Source organism: Triticum urartu, unplaced genomic scaffold (assembly GCF_003073215.2).
Source record: "Triticum urartu cultivar G1812 unplaced genomic scaffold, Tu2.1 TuUngrouped_contig_416, whole genome shotgun sequence".
In the NCBI taxonomy this organism is placed as follows: domain Eukaryota; kingdom Viridiplantae; phylum Streptophyta; class Magnoliopsida; order Poales; family Poaceae; genus Triticum; species Triticum urartu.
This window is the reverse complement of record NW_024114726.1, coordinates 76,110-95,264: the sequence shown is the minus strand read 5'-3', so window position 1 is coordinate 95,264 and position 19,155 is coordinate 76,110. Positions and strand designations below refer to the sequence as shown.

The following is a 19,155-nucleotide window of genomic DNA, read 5'->3' as shown; positions in this document are numbered from 1 at the left end:
TTTCAAAATAAACAAAAGGTGTTAGAACCGATAGATCTCGAGTGTGATAAGAGAATCAAAATTGCATCCTTTTTCCCTAGAAAATAGAATGGCATATACATGCCCCACACTTTACAACATATCGGCATGGCTCACACTCTTGGTAGAGTGGAAAACAAAGGCAAATAAATGTTGTGTAAGCTACTAGCATGGGTACTGCACAATCGCTCGTCCGGGAGAACCGGCGACATCGCTCCTAGGATGGTCCTAGCGCCTTCAGCTTCTGCATTTACACATTCAATGAGTGAGTGAAGTCTGTCAGTATGTGTACCAGCAGTTTATTCTACGTTGTGGAAGCTATGAGTTAGCATTCTTGATATTTGCTCAGGTAGCTCTGTTTGTATTGATCCATAGGATTTGGTGAAAAGGTTGGAGAACAATGAGACATTATAAGACTACACAGAAAAGGCTTACCGAAATAAACTGTGGAGGATTATCGATGCTAGAGGACCCGAGGACGATTTCTCTCTTCAACTTCATGGTTAGCTTGTGCGCCACCCTTAGCTAATCCATCAAAATATAAGATCGATGAGAACATAGAATTTATGTAGTATGAATGAGAGTTAACAGATATCTAAAGGACATACTTCAGATCGGGTTGCTCCACCAACGATGAAGACAAATATTCGGTTGCCTAGCCTCTTGAAATCACCTGATGCGTGTCTCAACACGGAAGAGTCGCTGCAAATCAAATATATGGTCATGATAAGGAAGCAGCTAGATCGTGTGGAACCAATCAGAGCGGTTGTTCTTGGAAAGTTTTGTATGGCCCAAGGGATCACATGGAAGACTATCTTCAGTGAATACCTTGATTGACTATCATCAGAGTTACGGCCTTTAGCCCATTGTGGTGTGCGCCGTGATCTCCTAGACATGGGCTGTGGATTTTGTGCTGGTTTTGGCGCCGATGCACTTTCTCCGGCCCCTTGAGAAGTAGAACTTGGTTGACTTAAAGATGGGTATTCGTTTAGAGGTAATTCACCTTTGCTCAGTTTCTCGACCAGCTCCTGTTGAAAGACCATGGAACTTCAGTCATTTACTATTTTGAATCACAAATGGACATAACAACACTCGTGTCCAACAGCAGTTCAATCAAAATCAGTCGTACTACACTTGTCTAGTTCAGTTTGTTCTGAAACTTATTTGATCAAGAGAATGAAGACCACATCTTAAAGACCACTTAAATTTTGGAACTGTGTTTATTTTACTTCTAGCAAATGTTAATCGCAGCATCACATGAGATAATTATTGACCACGTAAAGCACATCGAATAAAATAGATAGGCAGATATTTCGTTAAGAAAAGGGGACTTTACTAGTACTATATTACTATCACGTGCCTCCATAAGTGGGAAAAAACGTGATAACGCCCAGCCTTCCTCACCATCCTGCCGCTCTGTCCGAACACCAGTATTTTTTTTCTGATGTGGAAATTAAAACCATGTTAGTTCAAGGGAAGGAAGTAGAAGTTTCAGCTGAAACCATGACTTCACCTTTTGGGCATCAAATTTGAGAGAGAAACCACCATCCCGTGCTGCCTTTTTTGCATCTGAACTAACCAAGTATCTTAAGCTGTTTATGGCCTTCATATCATCTGATGGCAGTTTCGCTAGCTGCAAAGACGATAAATTAGCTCACCATATCACGTAGACATGAATAACCAAAATTGTCAACCCAAATGGCACTGTAACCACTAGCTTAGATGACATCGTCCATACTCAAGCTCCATTGGGCACAGCATACAGGCTTATCTCAAGTTGGCTTATTGGTTTTTCCATACGTAGCAAAAGAAAAAAACATGCTTTAAAGCTGGGTTAGGTGAAGCCATCTTATAAGTCACTTCTCACTAGTGAGTACTCTATGCTTCCATGCAATTCTTTTTTTTTTGGAATGTTGGCAGGAGAGCTGCCAAATTCATTGATCAGAAGAGGTATTACAAGTAACACCCTCAAAGGAGGAATGCACCACATAAGATGAGTGCTAAAAAAGAAGAAAGAGAGGGTTGCTCGGTTTATCAAGGAAAACCAGGCGAAAACCTAAGCAGCGCCAAGCACCACAAAACATACAACACGCCAGAAAGGCAAACACCCCACAACATGCCCGGTCGGGCACTTGAGCGCCTCCGCTGCTAGCAAAGTGCACACCGAAAACCGTCATGTCAATCCAGGCTGCCACAAGCATCTCCACAAAACTCGACGACATCAAAGAGGAACGCCATGTCCGAAAGAGCAAACATATGCCGCTTCAATCCCACGAGATTGGCAGACATAACTTGCCTGGCGCACCGTGCATGTGACGGGTGCTTCTGCTGCTCTCACGAAGATGTCACATAAGCCGTCGCCAACCACCTCCACGAGCACTTAGTCCCTCTGACCGAGTCTAGCTCCAAGACAATGTCCTCAAGAGGAAAACACGATGCCGGCCATAGCCAATGGCGTCGTCATCCTCCGACCCAGGAGACCGGATCTAGGGTTTCCCCCGAAGCATGTCAAGCAAGGGAAGGAGAGGACTGCAACATCGATGGCTCCAACAAGGAGACGGAGCCCGTAGGCACCGCCATCGACGGCTCCGGCCGCAGCCGGAGTACGGCTTTCGCCGGCAGCCTCACCCGTCCAAACCCACGACCCAGCCAGCTCTTCCAGCAGATCACTTCCATGGCGCCCGAGCGCTGCTACACATCTCACCCCTAGGCCGCGCCCACAGGAGGTCGCCGGCCGGCCACCCCGCCAGATCTGCACCGGGGAAGCCCAACACGCGAATAGGTCCGTCCAGATCGGGAATGCCACCTGCTCGCCACGCCCAGGAGATCAGATCTCCCGCAACTCCCGCACATGCCATTGCGTTGTGCTGACACGCAGCCCCACACCCAGAGGACAGTCCTACCCCCACCGCGACCGCGGCGCACCAGATCCGCGGGAGCCCGCAAGGCGCCGGCCAACGCGGAAACGGCGACCCTCCACCGAGCGCGAGCCGCCCAGCCTCCAACGCATCAGGGCGCGACGCCCAGCCACCAGAGCGCGCGCGCTGCAATCGCGCCCGACCGCGCCGCGCTGCACTCGCGCCCGACCACGCCGCTCGCGCTCCTCGGCCCAGTTGAGCAGCCCCGCGCAGCTCATGCTCCAGGCGAGAGGGAAGAAGAGGTCCGCCGCCGCCGACGCCGCGCGGGCTTTGCCCGGCGGCGCTCGCCGGCGGCGGCGGCAGGGAGCGGTTCTTGGTTGTGCGGGCCGCCCCGCGGGGGAGCGACACGGGGCCGGGAAAAAAGTAACTCTCATCTGTCGCGCTTCCATGCAATTCTAACTAGTGAAAGGAGAGGTTTACTTCCTATGTTCTTGTGTACCTTTTGCATAATTTGTGCACCCTACCTAATGTTTGCCTTGGACCTGCCTAGGTGGGTGATCAAAGCTATATATATAAGAGAAGAAGGGGGTTTCTATGGAAAGGCCGTGATCAAGTTAATGGAGGTAATTTTCTTGTTTTATGGGAGCGTGTTCAGCGACTCCTCCAGTATTGTGGTGAGGGTGCTAGGCCGTGTATTTGGTTAGTGTTACAGGGAGTTACTTCTGGTGGTTAGCTGGTGCTTCAGCCCTCCACAGGCTACTCGTCAGCTCAGTTATCCCTCGCACCTAGGTCGGTATGTGTTTGGTTGAATTTCTTTTGTTCATGGCGAGTCTGTAATTCAACATCTCTGGGAGTTAGCCTGCTAGCCTCTCATTTTTCCATTTTGTCCCTTCTTAATGAAATCACACATGACTCTCCTGCGACGTTCGAGATTATTATGCCACTCATAAGCCATAATTCCAGCAATGCAAAATTTAACGTGAAGTACCTGCATCAACTTGTCCCCTTTGTCACCTTCAAACTTGTCGGGACATACAATTGCATAGATAATCATCAATCTCAGTTTGTTCTCTTCACTCAAATTCTGGGCAATAGAACAAATATTCATGTCAAACCAAGCATAATACTGTACTGATAGAGCCAAGCATAACGCTTTACAAACCTGCTTTGACCTGAGCATATTGATCACCTCCTTTGCTCCTGCATCTCCAAAAACCAGATCCTGCTCCAACTGCCCAAGGTCACGGAGCCCGTAATCCCTGATGCACCTGTTTATTTTACCTGCAATCTGAGCAAAAGAAGAGCTCAAACAAAACTAGTGGAATTTATGTCACTTTGAAGTTAGAAATCAAGCTCAGTAGAAGATATATTTTACGACAAAAGGCATATGCCATAAAGACTGAAGATACGAGTACATATAAAGGTGATAGGGATGCTTTTAAACAACAGCTACTTGTCTTGAACTATATGTTAAGCTTAGGTCACTAAGCTCATTTATATTAAATATTGGTACTGGCAGAGGCTGCAGAGTTACATTACACGCTAGATAACTCCTCATCTATTCAACATACTATGCAATAGATCTAAGAACCGTATTTGAGTGGTCCATTTAACTTGCATTCACCAGTAAGATGACATCTCGTTTTCACATTTTATAGACATGTATTTCAATAAAAAAAATAGTTAATTATGTCTGGTAAAGATAAACAAAATAAGAAAAACATAAAACTTGCAAGGAAAGTGATATGTAAACAATCACTTACATCTATATGGAGGGTCAATTTATCAACTTGCTCACCGTACTGTGGCAAAGCTTGAACAATCTTTTGCAGATCCGTGGTTGAGATTTCACCACCATCTCTAATTGAGAACGAAAATATTGTAAGCATGTATGCTTTTTTAAATTAATCATACGTATTTGATATACCTCTATATCAAAATATATAGGTTACGTAGTTTTTCATTTCAAAGGATTTTCATACTAGTCCTCCAGATTCCAAATAAAGTCAGTTGTTCAGACAAGAATGGTATATCATAGTAAAATATACATCAAAATATGCCAGTTCAACAACTAACTACGTTGAAGGTAACTTATAGCATGATTGCATCAGCAATCTAGACTGAGTGGCGGCACCAGACATGTTCTATGTAGTCAGTTGACTACATAGGGTTTTGCCAAAAACAACACATACAGGAAGAAATCATGCAAAATTTGATAAGAAATTGACATAAAAGTATGTATTTGACATCAGAACTTTGAAGTTCTCGCTTCGCCACGGTTTAGAGTAGAATGGTAATTTTTCGAATAAATAACAATCTAGAATGGAAAAAACACCAATGCACAAGCATCTTCTACCATACCATAGCGCACTCCACTCTCTGTTAAAACATATACAGTTTTATTTCTTTCAGAACAAGGAAATATCAAGCACCTTGAATGAAGTTGTGCTGCTTTATTCTTTGAAACAAAGGTATTCATCTTCTCATACAACCTCTCACTAGCCTGGCATTCAAGTTAGTATTATAGAGCATAGGTAAAAATATAGCTCGGCAATCTTAAATACCAACAAGACTCACATCAGCTATGTGAATATGTCGAAGCTCTATCCAGAGAGGATCTTGATCCTCCAATAAAGCTTCTTTCTTTTCAGGTTCTGAATCCTCTTTTGATACCTTCCAACAGAAAAGTAAATCAACGAATAGGGCAAGTGAAGATAACGTGTGGCTGGTACATAATGTTATATCAAGAAATACCTCGTATATGTATTTGTTGCCATCCATTTCGAGTAGATCATGGCACATTGCGTCATAGGTCCATTCATGAATAACAGGTGCTATCTTCGCAATCATATTAAATTGTTGTAAGTTGTATGAAACAGTTATTTGTTGTACTTGCAAAATAAACAAACAATTAAACCCTTCTAATGAAAAATGTAAATTATGCTTTAGCACCTGATCTATAGGTCTGTCCAGAACAAGCAATTCACATGTCTCCTTCTGGGGAAATTCTGGAATTGTTGACTTATATTTTGACACGATTTCCCAAGTAGCGTTAGCCAGCCATTTTGGAACCATGTCAAATTTTGGTGCTGTTGATGGGTCTGCACTTTTGGGTGCTCGATACCGCACAGTAGGAAATTCCTGTAAGCGCCAGATTAGCTTCTGTGTTTGCACTAACGATGTTATAGTCCATTGACCACACAATATAAAACAAGGATAGATATCAAGAAGACTCTATTCATGTCTAGAATAGGAGATGTTCAAAACTGTAGCCTGTAGATCACCAGTAAATACTGTGATAGGTAAAATGGTCAGTTGTCAAACAGCCGGTCACAAGAAGACATTTTAAGAGACTAACAATAATCAAGACCTCATATTCCACTGAGATATTTGTTTCATGATGTTTATGAACACAACCATGTAATTTCCTTATCACTTTTATGTGGGTTCGAGACGAGGGATATTCAGGTTATGTACTTTGTGACCTGGGAAATAGGAGTGCAAAATTGGAAAGCAAAAAATATAAAGTGCCACCAACTTCTTTCAAACATTGAGCACATATTAAAACATTATACGGTCCCACTTGTAGCCGTGTCAATATCATCAGCAATAATCACTACACATGCTTCATTCAAAAACATAAGTTGGAAAGGTATCGATGCTATGCTGAAATTAAGCAGTTTTCTGATGATTTTGGACCGAGTTACCTTTTATGAAATGGCGCAGTAACTTAAGAACCCAGCATAAGAATATTTTTTTACTAATTACCACAGAGTGCATTAATAGATCAAAGCGAATGAAATTCCTTTACATACCTTCAATGATGCAAATGTGGTAGCTATGCGGCAAGCCATAGTGCTTATGGTGTCGTTGAATTTTTTCGAATTATGTTCATTTGCACCATATAAGTCAGTCAGTGCCATGTCATGGTCAGTTACAAACCCCTACAGATACGCCACCCATCATCATCAAAACTAAGGTTTCTAACATCAAATTGACGAATTAGAAACTAAATATGAAACTAGAAAAAAATAGTCAGAATGGCATGCAAGTACAAGTCTATTGAACAAATCCAGCGGACCTCATTTGTAATGCTTTCAACTTAAAATGAATTCATGAATATTCCCACCTTATGCTATCAAACTTTCGGTTCAAAGATGGACCAGTTAAATTTCCCTTCACTGTGTGAATTCAGTCAATACTAAATTTATATGTTGACCTAGAGCTACTCGTTAATATGGCTACCGCCTAAATTACAGTTGACTCTAACTTCTATACTTGACAATAACAAAAGAAAAGAAACATAACAATGTCCTAGGCAGCAATCATCCGAAGAAAGCAATGAGGTCATATAGGGCAAAGCTTATGGATACCTGCATGTCAATAGCAAAAAACTCCAAATTCATCTGCAATTAAATGGGACCACCGCATTAGAAAATCTATTGCTGAAGAACAGAACATTCAAAGGTATTCAAAACTTAACCTCTCTTAGTGCACCAATGCGTGGTATCACACTGCTGTCGTTCTTAATGTAAGTCACCAGATCCTTGGGAATTGGTGAACTGAAGAAGATGTATGCCCTAAAAGTTGAAAGTAAAACCTTTAACATGTATGTCAAAGTCTGTTTCATATGAAGCTTCTGCAAATGACAATCCAGCTGTGAATTAAAATCTTGGTTCAACATACTTCCTGTACAGTGGACATCTCCCAGACATGTCGGATAGAAGCATTATGACACTGCAGATCACCAAGCTTTCATATCAGAGGATCGTTTTCGGAGAATAGTTATATCAGTCATGGACTAGCAAAAGAGCTCCGAAAATAAGGAAGATTAACCAGCAAAAACTTCGTATTAAACAAGGCAGGAATGCATTCCTTTTATTTTGAGTTGGGATGCATAAAAATCTTGAAACATCAGAGTCACTAGAAGCATCAATTAAGGGACCAAAACTACAAGTATCTGTATTTGCAATTATGCTACGGTGCTTATAGAAAATGAAAGCCAGAAAGGTCAATTGCAATCAGTAATTACTTTTCTTTCAGTGGCTGTACAAAGTAGATTACATCCATTGAGGGCATCGGCTCCCTTCTCTTGAACAAATCTTCCACCACTGCAGGATAGGACAGTCAGGTCATTTAACTAGCTTACTTGGCCATAATGCCAATCAACCAGATTTATGGGCGTGATGTTGGCCGAATTGAAGACCTCCTAAAGGGTACCCTCGAAATAAAACAACATGGTATCCTCTGGACGTGCATTATCTGATAGCTCGAGCTCATCTGTACTTGGTGAACAGTAAAATCAGAATTTTTTAAAAAATATATGATTTTTTAAGCAAACAATGACATTTGATTTTTTTTGCCTCGTCTTCCACAAATGTTATTCAGCGATGAAAGTTTGCACGCATTAAAACCATTGGTCAAAGTTTGCCACAAAATAAATTCTGATTTTTTTCATTTGTTTCAGATTTTACTGTTCATACCAAGCTCATATGAGATCAGAGTTGAGAAGGACACTTTTGATATCCACCACCTGATGATTTCTGCTAAACGATCATATATCCAGGTTTGGGCAACTTACACGAAACCCCTGCATCAGTGATTTCTGCCATCTTGCAAGCATAACCCATGATCCTCACTGTAAATTTATCCATGATAAGAACCTGCGCAGAAGGCATGCTAAAAGATGTTACGTTTTATTCTTTTTGCCTCAAATTCCTGATAGGTAATAACCCTGTAACTGATTAAGAGGAGCTTAAACTGATCTTCAGATCCTCAAACAGTTGCCAATATCATCACATTACTCGGGAAGAATCGCACAAACATCTTGTTGAATAATGAAACGTCAGCGGTTATGAGCAGTTTAGAGAGGATCGTTGAGTGTATCCCTGTGGGAACTGAGGATGTACCTTCCACGCGCTCTTGTTTTCCTTGTCCTTGTCCGGCTTTAGCATATCCTTCAGTATCCCTGTGGAGAAAGCCATTAATGGAGCGAGAAGGATGGTGAGGGCACAGCACAGGAGAGAGGCGCTGGGTGCGTACGGTCGCGGCAGATGTTGCGGAAGATCCTGGGGTCCTCGCCCACGCCGTTGAAGTCCGCCCCGGACATCGACATCTCGCCGCCGCAGCCAAGTCGATCCGACCGACGACCTCCGCCAGCACCACGGCTACGACCTCCCTCGCCGGTCACCCGCACGTCGCCCTCACCTGCTCCTCTCCACCCCACGCACACGCATGCCGCATGCAGCTTATATCCTGATTTAGCCGGCCGGGAATGTCGATGAGCGCGTGGGGTGGAGGGGAGGGGAGGGGAGGGACGCGGGGTGCGTGGGGCCCGCAGGATGAACCGGGCCGCGGTTCCCAAGGGGAGAAGGAGAGGCCATAGTGCGGGGATAGCACACGAATCGTACCCCATGGGAGTCTCACGCACCCCAGCGAGAGGGCGCTAACCGACGAGAGAAAAATAATTAGAAAACGTTTATATCGATCACTACGGCGCTTACATAATTATTCTAGATTTAAATTAGTAATAATAAATTAGTAAACCGAATAGGAGCACGCTAGGCGCCGACCCACCATGCATCCCAAATTTGGGCCGGTCGCTATGCAGCCGCCCGATACACTTGTACACAGCCGTTGGATTTGGCCCGTGCATCATCTTCTTTCTTTCCCCTGCTTCTTTGTTTGTTCTCCCATGTGCCGCCGCAACTCGTTACCTCCCCACGACCCCAGCGCCAATGACCTCGCCGTGGTGACCATCGCGCTTGTCTAACTGGCAGTGCTCGCATGGTGACAGTCTAGCTTGTCTTTGGATGAGCTCGATGTGGTGATTGTCGTGCTCGTCTCGCTGGCCGCGCTCACCATGGTGACCATCGCGCTTACTTGTTCCAGCAAAAACAAGTTGCGATTATGGGTCCCTGACTATACGGTTGTAGCATCGTGTGGTTGTCGTTATGCCATGTTGATCAAGGTTGGAGCCTGCTGCAAGCTAGTTAAAGCTCGTCAGAAGTCGTGAAGAATGGATGTAGCAAAAACCATTGATGGTAGTAGCAAAAATCGACACCGTTGCAACAAAAATGTCGTCCTGCCATCGGGGTCGCAGCTAAGTCAATGGATGTAGCAAAAAAAAAAGTTCTCCTGTGCTAGCAAAAAAACAATGAAAAATTAGAAGAAGAAAAAGATGTCACCGTCGTCGCAGGGTTGTAACTAACCATGAATGATTGCAGCAAAAAATATTGCCGGTAGCAGCTTCACCGATCATCGGTTGCAGCACAAATATTCGCCGGTTCCAGCAAAAACGTGCAACTCGTTGTCACTATCGCCGTAGCTCCTCTGCCTGTTGCCGGTAGCAGCACCACAATCTTTAGCGACACATGTTTCCAGCACTGGTGCTCGCCATTTCCAACGTCGACAGCTTCCGGGTGCAGCAGTTAGCTTCCATGGAGACTGCGACGCAAATATGGGTCTGGAGCTGGGAAAGAGAGAGAGAGAGAGAGAGAGAGAGAGAGAGAGAGAGAGAGAGAGAGAGAGAGAGAGAGAGAGAGAGAGAGAGGACGGAATCATTCGAGACCATGCCGTTCATGGAGAGAGAGGAGAGGAGGGGAGCCAGCTTGAGAGATGAGATGTTAGGATGACGCACGAAAAGGATAAGGGAGCGAGGCGAGAAGTATTGTGGATCCAGGGGGACACACGGCGCGAGTTGGATAGTTGGATGCCGCTCGATCCAATGGCAAACGTGCGGTCGGCGGAATGCTTGGGCAGGCGACAGTTGTAAATCATTACCCAACTAAATATGATTTTGCAGCTTGTACTAAAAGAGAATAAAGGGGATGAGAGGTAGGGCACAAATTGGTTCAGTACTTCTGTCTTCTTTCGGACCAACGTGTTGAGCGACGTCGCATTGTCAGCTTGCGCCTTCTAGGCATGCTGCATGCTGCTAACCTAACCGATCAGCAATTCGCATCTATGACGTATCGCCAATCAATTGAATTGAAGGGCAGATATATAGCAAACTCATATACCTACGTGGTATTTTTGTTCCCGTTTTACCGTTGAATTGACAGCGATTGGCTCTAAGCGACCAAGCCCAGGAGCCTCAACAGAGACTAGGGAAAGTAGGCTCAAACTCTAAAGGTGCCTCGGGCCAAGCGCTGCTATGGATTTGGGATGGGTGACTGACTGGTAAGTTAATTCTGGACGCGCATGAGTGAGCATAAAGTGCACAAGAAACAATAGTGTTGTCTGTTGGTCCAGTCTAGGTCCTAGGCACAATGGCCAGAAATCGGTGGGTGAACAGATGGATTTGGTCAGGGCATTAAATTTGGTATCAGAGCCGACCTTCATGGTTACATGAGCGTGTGCGGGTTAATGATGGACATATGGGGCATATATGGATCTTGACACTACGCGCACAGATGTGTGCCATGATGGAATGTTCCTGATGGGCCGAGTGGCAAACCGGTTGCTTTGAGGGGGTGTATGTGATATCGCGGCTCAACAGGAATGATAGACTACTCATGTCAACAAGATACACCTTATTTTCTCGGAGCCCATCCAAAAGGCACATCAAAGTTCACTACAAGAAATATGCTATCTTGTGACCTCCACTATTGGTCACTGAAAGGTCATAGTTTTTCATTTGCGACCTTTTTGTGACCAAAAACAGAAGGTCAAAAGCTGGCGGTCGTAAACTGAAATTAACGACCTTCTCTGTGAGAAGGTCGTGGACGTTTTTGACCAAAATATGCCTATTGTTTTGTTTTGGTCACTAGCAGCCTCCCCAGACCACGTAGGCATCCGACGTGGCAATCTGATGTGGCAAAAGAATCAGCCCAGTCCAATTCGATTTTCTACATGGGCCTAGCCCAACAATTCAGCCTATTTGTGTCTTTTTCCTGTGTGTCAATTTTTGATTGGGTTCATGGGCCAAGCCCAACATTGCAGCCTTTTTATTGTTGGGTTGTGGCCTTTTTGTCTAAACGAATTTAGTTTTTCTTTTTTTTTTCAAAAAGAAGGGTCCACTAGTCAGATGGGTCCCAGTTGTCAGGTTCTAGTAACAGGTTCCCATTTGTCATGTTGTGGTAAGTGGGTCCCATCAATTCAGACTCATATTCTTCATATTTCAAGCATTATTTAGATTTTCGGAGACAAAAACACACATGATACTTAAATAAGAGCAACCAGATCACATGATACAAGCTTATTCATTCCAATACAGAAGACCATACTGCTTTACAAGCTCTACAAGTGTAACAAGCTCTACAATTGTAATACTAAAAAGCTCTACAAGTTCTTAGATTCAGACTCCTAACAAGCTCTACTAGATGAACAACATGCCGGACTCGCTCGACGACCATAGTCAGGGCTGGGAACAAACAAAACAACAACATGGCTTCCATTGTCATCCTGTTACATGAATCAGAGAAGAATTAGAATAACTGGGGAAAATATATGTTGTAGCTAACAAAGTAAGAAACAATAGTTAACAAGTCTGAGTCATAGAAGATAGAAGTGTCCCTTCAGAGAGACGAGAACTTAGAATTGATGCATGGATCTTATTCTAAACAGCATAAACACCATGGCAATAACAAATTAATAGTAACAAGATCAGTGTTAGCAGAATTAAGTACAAGGCAATCACGGGTACCAATCCAGTGCAAGTTAATAGAGAAAATATGTCAAAGTTACTCAGATTTACTAATGTGTTTTTCATACTACCAAATTGAAGGTAAAAGATGTGTACTGAGTCAACACTGCAAACTGATTTCTGAAAGCTTTACCAAAACATTGTTTAGTCGCTTGGTGCTAAAGCGATAGATGTCCAACACTAACTGCCAGCGATAGCAACAACCAGCAGGTACTAACCAGCAGGTACTGCACCTGCGACCGCCATCACTAGCTTGGAAGCAATAAGCACAGCATATGTAGGATAGGAATCATCCTGGTTGTGTGTTCACGAATCACCTAATAGGTGCCATGCCGCATAATTGATTTCCTGAACTCAGTATGCTATACTTGTCTATCCCAAATCAGGGCTCATGAATCCTCATCAAAGTGTGAAATTTTACCTGAAGTAGGGCAGTGGCCACGTCGAAAACCACGTACAGGTCAATGGTCTGCGGAGCATGAGAAGCACATCAGGAACCCGGCAGTCGCAAGTGGCAGACGAAAAAAAATACTGCTAGGGAATCTGTACACGAATGAGGCATAGAGCAGCAAAATAAGATATATATTCATGATCTTCACAGCATGAATCCAAATCCTCTAGAATCCAAATCTTCACAGCAAAATAAGATATTTATGGACGAGGAGTTAAGAGGCAGATATGCTTGGTTCATACTAAAGTCATGACAAACATGGAACTGGAGTTGATGATGCGTATGTACCAGCTCAAATCCTCTAGCATGTGGTTAGTTGTAGGGATGCCTAAAGGTCAATCTTAGGAATTCTTGCAGTACTGGGCTAATAATATAAATCCGGTGCCCCAAGATGCTAGTGGTCCAAATAACAAATCAAGTCCGTGGCTAATTTGTAATTCTGGGAAAATGTAAGGCAGTGATGGCTCACAATGATGGCATTGTCATAGCAGAGAGCAAACTAAATAAAAATGGCTTAATTCACCCACTTGAATAGAATAACAACTCATGTAAACATTTAATCAAAACGTGATGCTTTGGTTTCAGTCAAGGTTTAATCAAATCGACACATACAAAACTGAACCAAGACCTGATTTGTTTCATATATAGCTGCACAATTGCAAGTATCATCCAGATCTGGGGTAGGGGGAGAGGGGAAGCTCACCATGCTAGGAGAGCAGGAGGACGCAGCCGTCGGTCCACGCGCTGGAGGATAGGTGGCCTTGCTGATCCACCTCCTCTGACCAAGAGAGCTCTTCGGGGACGGCCGCGTCGAGGAGGACGACATCCAGCACACTGCCGAATGGGCGGAGAATGGGGTCCAGGGGCATTGCCTGCGCGTTAACAAACTTCAAGACAACCTCAAAAAATCAAATGCGTCGAGCATGGCACATACCCCAGCAGCGTGGGCTCATGTCTAATGTATGAACAATTCATCAATTATTTCTAAAGAATATATATTCTTTAATTACTTTATCATTATATAGTGTTTCCCAATTACCATGCTCACTAATGGAAAATTACATCTTAAAAGTTAATTGTACAAGCAAGTCGGCTCAGGTTTCTGTACGAACAACACCATGACCGTGGTCTCCGAGCTACAATTATCCTATGATATGAAATACTTCTGTTATAGGAAAAACATATAATCTTGATGGACTATATAGTGAATCTAGGGATTAATCCTTTTCATTAATTGATCATTTGAATTTTGTTAATATTTATGGACTACACATGGACAAAAAACTTGAAATGATTTATTTGTTTGCAGACTAAGGAGACGACCATGATATACAGACTTGCATTCTATAACATGACATATCTTCAAGGTCCAGAGTACTAAGAAACATAACCTATCTAGTGCACATGTACCCAGAAATAGCCATATTTTGTAAAGTTTCAGACAATTCTAAAAAACACACAAGAACATGGAGGTGTAAACTAGTACATTCTATGAAGTTTTGTGATCAAATACGGCTTGGTTTGAGCTGTACAAAAATGCAAAACCATAGACTTCTATAGGGAAAATGAATAGTGCGCATGCATCCACCCCATGCGTGTCTCTCACAGTCTCACAGAAAACATCTGCGTCCTCACTTGGTCCTAGTGTTAATTCTGCTGCTAAGATATCATGATTCCTTTTCTAAAAAAAAATATCCAGATTACGTGGTCTCCTTCAGAAGCTAGCTAGCCACACGCTCTACCGGTCTCTCTCGGCGCTTAGCACTGATCGAGTCATCGGAAGCTAGCTAGCTAAGTCAAATTCTCTGGCCATGTACCCAAAAATAACGTATCTCTCGACACCAAACACTGCAACAATGGCAGAGCCTAATGCAAAACAAATAGGGAGCCCTCTAGTGGATCTGACGATGTATCTATCATAACACTGGGAAGGGACAGAAGAAAAATGAGGGGATTTGGGCTGTGCGAATCGGATCAACCTGGAAGGCCGCCGGTGAGCTTGACCTGGATGCCCTTGTCGACCAACTTGCCAGGTCGAGCGCCGTCTCCTTGCGCCCTGCCTGAGTAAAAAAACAAACAAACAACACATCATCAATGGGACGCTCGTACCAACACGAATCGAATCATCGAACCAGCCCGCAGCACCAGCTTACCATCTTAGGGACGCGAACCGAGGGGGAGCCTGGGCGGACCAAGGAGGAAGACGTCGGCGCTGGGCGTTGAAGATCTGGCGGCACGCGTAGAGTAGTCGGGGGGCTCCTCTTCTCGCTTGTCTATGAATCTCGCCCGATCTGCTCCGCGGGCAGACGTCTTCGTTGGAGCAGCGAGGCGAATGGAGTAGTTGGCGTGTTCGTTGATGGTGAGGCAGGCGGCCGCAGATGGCGAAGATGGCTGGAGCAGCGAGGCGACGTGGGTGGGGCGGCGGTGGTGGATGGGCGGCAAAGGTGGGGGATGGGAGGGTGCAGACCGGCGGCGAGGGGACAGGGAGATGGCGGCGGATCTGGATCGGGGAGCAGCGGTGGGAGGCGGCTGCAAGCGCTAGGGTTGAGAGGGGTTTGCTGCAAGAGAGAGCGAGAGAGAGAGTGCGCGGAGCGCTAGGATGGACGGGCGGACGGATGTATGGATGGATAGATGTTTGCCATGTCATCGATCCAGGGCACAAATGATTCCACCAATCAGAGTTAAGCTTATATATATTTTTTTTCTTTTGTTTCTCTTATAGTTTTTACCCTCTTATTCAGGATAAACATTTGACATATTAACTTATTATATTTTATTCAAATGAACCAATTTTTTGCACGTGTGTGTATGTAGGGATGACAAACAATGTTGATTTGTGGGGGTTTCATTTTCTTTGCGCGAAAAACCATTTTTCATTTTCCGAGTGACCAAAATAAGTTTTTCTTATGATGGACCTACCAAATTTTCATGGCATAGTTTATTCAAATGATCTCATATTGTGCACAAGGGCGCATCTTGGAATTCCAAACAATGTTGCCTAAGGGAGTTTTCATTTACTTTGCACGGTAAATTCATTTTCCATTTTCCATTTTCCATTTCCATTTCATAGGTGGTACTTGCTTTGCAAACTACCACACTGGACATAACTACGAATGTTGAAGCTCGGCTCAAAATAATGAATGGATTGAGCTGGCATTTGGTGGAGGATGGTTATTTGGGCATAGGAAAGCACTGTAGAAAATGGATACTATTTGGACATGCCAAAGTGGTACTTCCTTCCCAAACTGTTGTTCTGAACAGAATACGAAAATGAATATTTTTGAATTATTTTTGAACTAGGCAAGGAAGGTTTTTACATATTTGATGAAGATATGACCCAAAGAATTTATGAGATTTTTTTGGGAATTTTGGGAATGACAGAAATATAGGTTGCTTCACAACTTAGGGCAAAAACTGCCACATGGACATGACACATAGGCAAAACTGATGAGATGGCGCCTAGTCATCGCAACCCACCACAATTTACAAGGCTATGACCATCTATATTGGTCGTTAACAACTAGAAATAAGGCAGCGGACTAGCGCTGTTTGCTTTATGACCATATCGTGTAAGGAAATTACGACCTTTCTGACCAAAATGGTCGTTATGGTTTAGGGTTTAGAGCCCCCCAGACAGCTTTTGACCAATTGGTCTAAAATGGTCATAAATTTATGACTAATTCTTTGAGGGTCACTGACAGAAGGTCATAAGTTGACATATTTCTTGTAGTGGTTTAGCATGCTTGGCTTGGAGCAATTTGAAAATACATGATTGAGTAGGAAGTTGATCCCGAATGCGCACGACTAACGACAAAGGGACTCCTCTATGCCACGCATTGCGTCCTAAAGTAGCATACTGATGCCCTTTGTGATCCATTTTGGATGGCAGAAGATACCCGTTCCCACTACAAGAAGCAGGAGATTTGCCATCGGTACTGCTCTTTGTTGTCAGCATCTTGTCGAGGCAGACAACAAAGATCAATTTTGCCGACAGCTATTGATGGCAAAGGACGGCTAACGACAAATACATTCTTTGCCGTCTGTTAAAAAAACACATACGGCTAAGTATTTTTTGCCGTCTGCGTTTTTTGCATACGGCTAAGAGCTCACTTTGCTAGACATTTGCACGGGCGAGGGCAGCAGCAGGCGCGGGCGAGGGCAGCGGCTGGTGCAGGCGTGCGACACGGGTGAGCGCGGCTGGGTGAGGGCAGCGGCGGGTGCAGGCATGCGGCAAGGGCGAGCACGGCTGGGCGAGGGCAGCGGCGAGTGCAGGCGTGCGGCATGGGCGAGCGTGGCTGGGCGAGGGCAGCGGTGAGTGCAGGCGTGCGGCACGGGCGAGCGCGGCTGGGTAGTGGCGCGGCGTGCAAGGCCAGGCAACCGCGAGATCCTCCTTCTTCCTTCCTTCCGCGGGACCTTCCCTCCTCTGCACATGCGCTCGACGGGCTCGTCGACATCGTCTATGGACGAGCTACGGCCATGGCAGGGGAACGGAGCCCTCCACCTCCCCGGCCCCTCGTGCATTGGCGGCGCGGATCACGACCTCCCCGATGGCGCAGAGCCCTCCAGCGTGCGCTGTAAGGGCCAGTTGCCCAGTTCGTCCATGTGAAATAGATTAGTTTCCTTTAGAAGTTAAAATAGACTAGTTTTTCTTGGGCCGGAATTCGTTCATTTGTCATCGATTCTTATACTTTGGTTGTGAAATCGCTATGAAAGATTTTGCCTACACCTTCCACCATGTACGTGTTGGGGAACGTAGCAGAAATTCAAAATTTTCCTACGTGTCACCAAGATCTATCTATGGAGAGACTAGCAACGAAGGGAAGGAGAGTGCATCTACATACCCTTGTAGATCGCTAAGCGGAAGCGTTCAAGAGAACGGGGTTGATGGAGTCGTACTCGTCGTGATTCAAATCACCGGAGATCCTAGTGCCGAACGGACGGCACCTCCGCGTTCAACACACGTACAGCCCGGTGACGTCTCCCATGCCTTGATCCAGCAAGGAGAGAGGGAGAGGTTGAGGAAGACTCCATCCAGCAGCAGCACAACGGCGTGGTGGTGGTGGAGGAGCGTGGCAATCCTGCAGGGCTTCGCCAAGCACCACGGGAGACGAGGAGAAAGAGAGGTAGGGCTGCACCAACGGGGAGAGGAACTCGTCTCGTGTCGTGTGTTGGGCAGCCCCAAAACCTCCACTATATATAGGGGCAAGGGGGAGGGGGAGGCGCCCTAGGGTTTCCCCTAGGGGGGCGGCGGCCAGGGCAGATGGGATCTCCCCTTTGGGTGACTTGGCCCCCAAGCCAGGAGGTGGGAACCCTAGATGGGGCGCCCCAAACCCCCTGGTCACGTGGGAATAGGTGAGGGGGGCGCACAGCCCCTTAGTGGGCTGGTTTGCCCCCTTCCCTTGGCCCATGAAGCCCCCCAACACTTGCCGGGGCTCCCGAAACACCTTTCGGTCATGCTGGTCAGCACCCGGTACCTCCGGAACACTCCCGGACTCCAAAACCCTTCGTCCAATATATCAATCTTTACCTCCGGACCATTCCGGAACTCCTCGTGACGTCCGGGATCTCATCCGAGACTCCGAACAACATTCGGTAACCACATACAAACTTTCTTTATAACCCTAGCGTCATCGAACCTTAAGTGTGTAGACCCTATGGGTTCGGGAGACATGCAGACATGACCGAGACGTTCTCCGGTCAATAACCAACAGCGGGATCTGGATACCCATGTTGGCTCCCACATGTTCCACGATGATCTCATCGGATGAACCACGATGTCAAGGACTTAATCAATCCCGTATACAATTCCCTTTGTCTATCGGTACGATACTTGCCCGAGATTCGATCGTCGGTATCCCGATACCTTGTTCAATCTCGTTACCGGCAAGTCTCTTTAATCGTTCCGTAACACATCATCCCGTGATCAACTCCTTGATCACATTGTGCACATTATGATGATGTCCTACCGAGTGGGCCCAGAGATACCTCTCCGCTTACACGGAGTGACAAATCCCAGTCTCGATTCGTGCCAACCCAACAGACGCTTTCGGAGATACCTGTAGTGTACCTTTATAGCCACCCAGTTACGTTGTGACGTTTGGCACACCCAAAGCACTCCTACGGTATCCGGGAGTTGCACAATCTCATGGTCTAAGGAAATGATACTTGACATTAGAAAAGCT

The 19,155-nt window shown here is 45.3% G+C and overlaps 1 protein-coding gene across 1 annotated transcript; it reads right to left on the bottom strand.

Moving 5' to 3' along the window:
* Positions 1-235: 235 nt before the first annotated feature.
* On the bottom strand, positions 236-8,991 carry LOC125527514 (probable protein transport Sec1b). Its single transcript, XM_048692027.1, has 21 exons — positions 8,919-8,991; positions 8,786-8,844; positions 8,458-8,539; positions 7,909-7,987; positions 7,563-7,613; positions 7,360-7,456; positions 7,250-7,282; positions 6,692-6,820; positions 5,829-6,017; positions 5,631-5,714; positions 5,454-5,549; positions 5,309-5,379; positions 4,640-4,736; positions 4,039-4,164; positions 3,865-3,960; positions 1,532-1,651; positions 1,379-1,459; positions 847-1,046; positions 627-720; positions 454-543; positions 236-262 (listed from the first exon to the last, which is right to left on the bottom strand). Exons 1-21 carry the CDS (start codon positions 8,989-8,991, stop codon positions 236-238), a joined length of 1,974 nt encoding a protein of 657 aa, XP_048547984.1.
* Between the last annotated feature and the right edge of the window lie 10,164 nt (positions 8,992-19,155).

Excerpts from the sequence above, each read along its gene's own strand:
- LOC125527514 (XM_048692027.1), bottom strand. The coding sequence starts at position 8,991 with ATGTCGATGTCCGGGGCGGACTTCAACGGCGTGGGCGAGGACCCCAGG. Across the intron at positions 8,845-8,918 it reads CCGCAACATCTGCCGCGACC|GGATACTGAAGGATATGCTA; the intron begins GTACGCACCCAG and ends CTTTCTCCACAG. Across the intron at positions 263-453 it reads ATCCTCCACAGTTTATTTCG|AAGCTGAAGGCGCTAGGACC; the intron begins GTAAGCCTTTTC and ends GTGTAAATGCAG.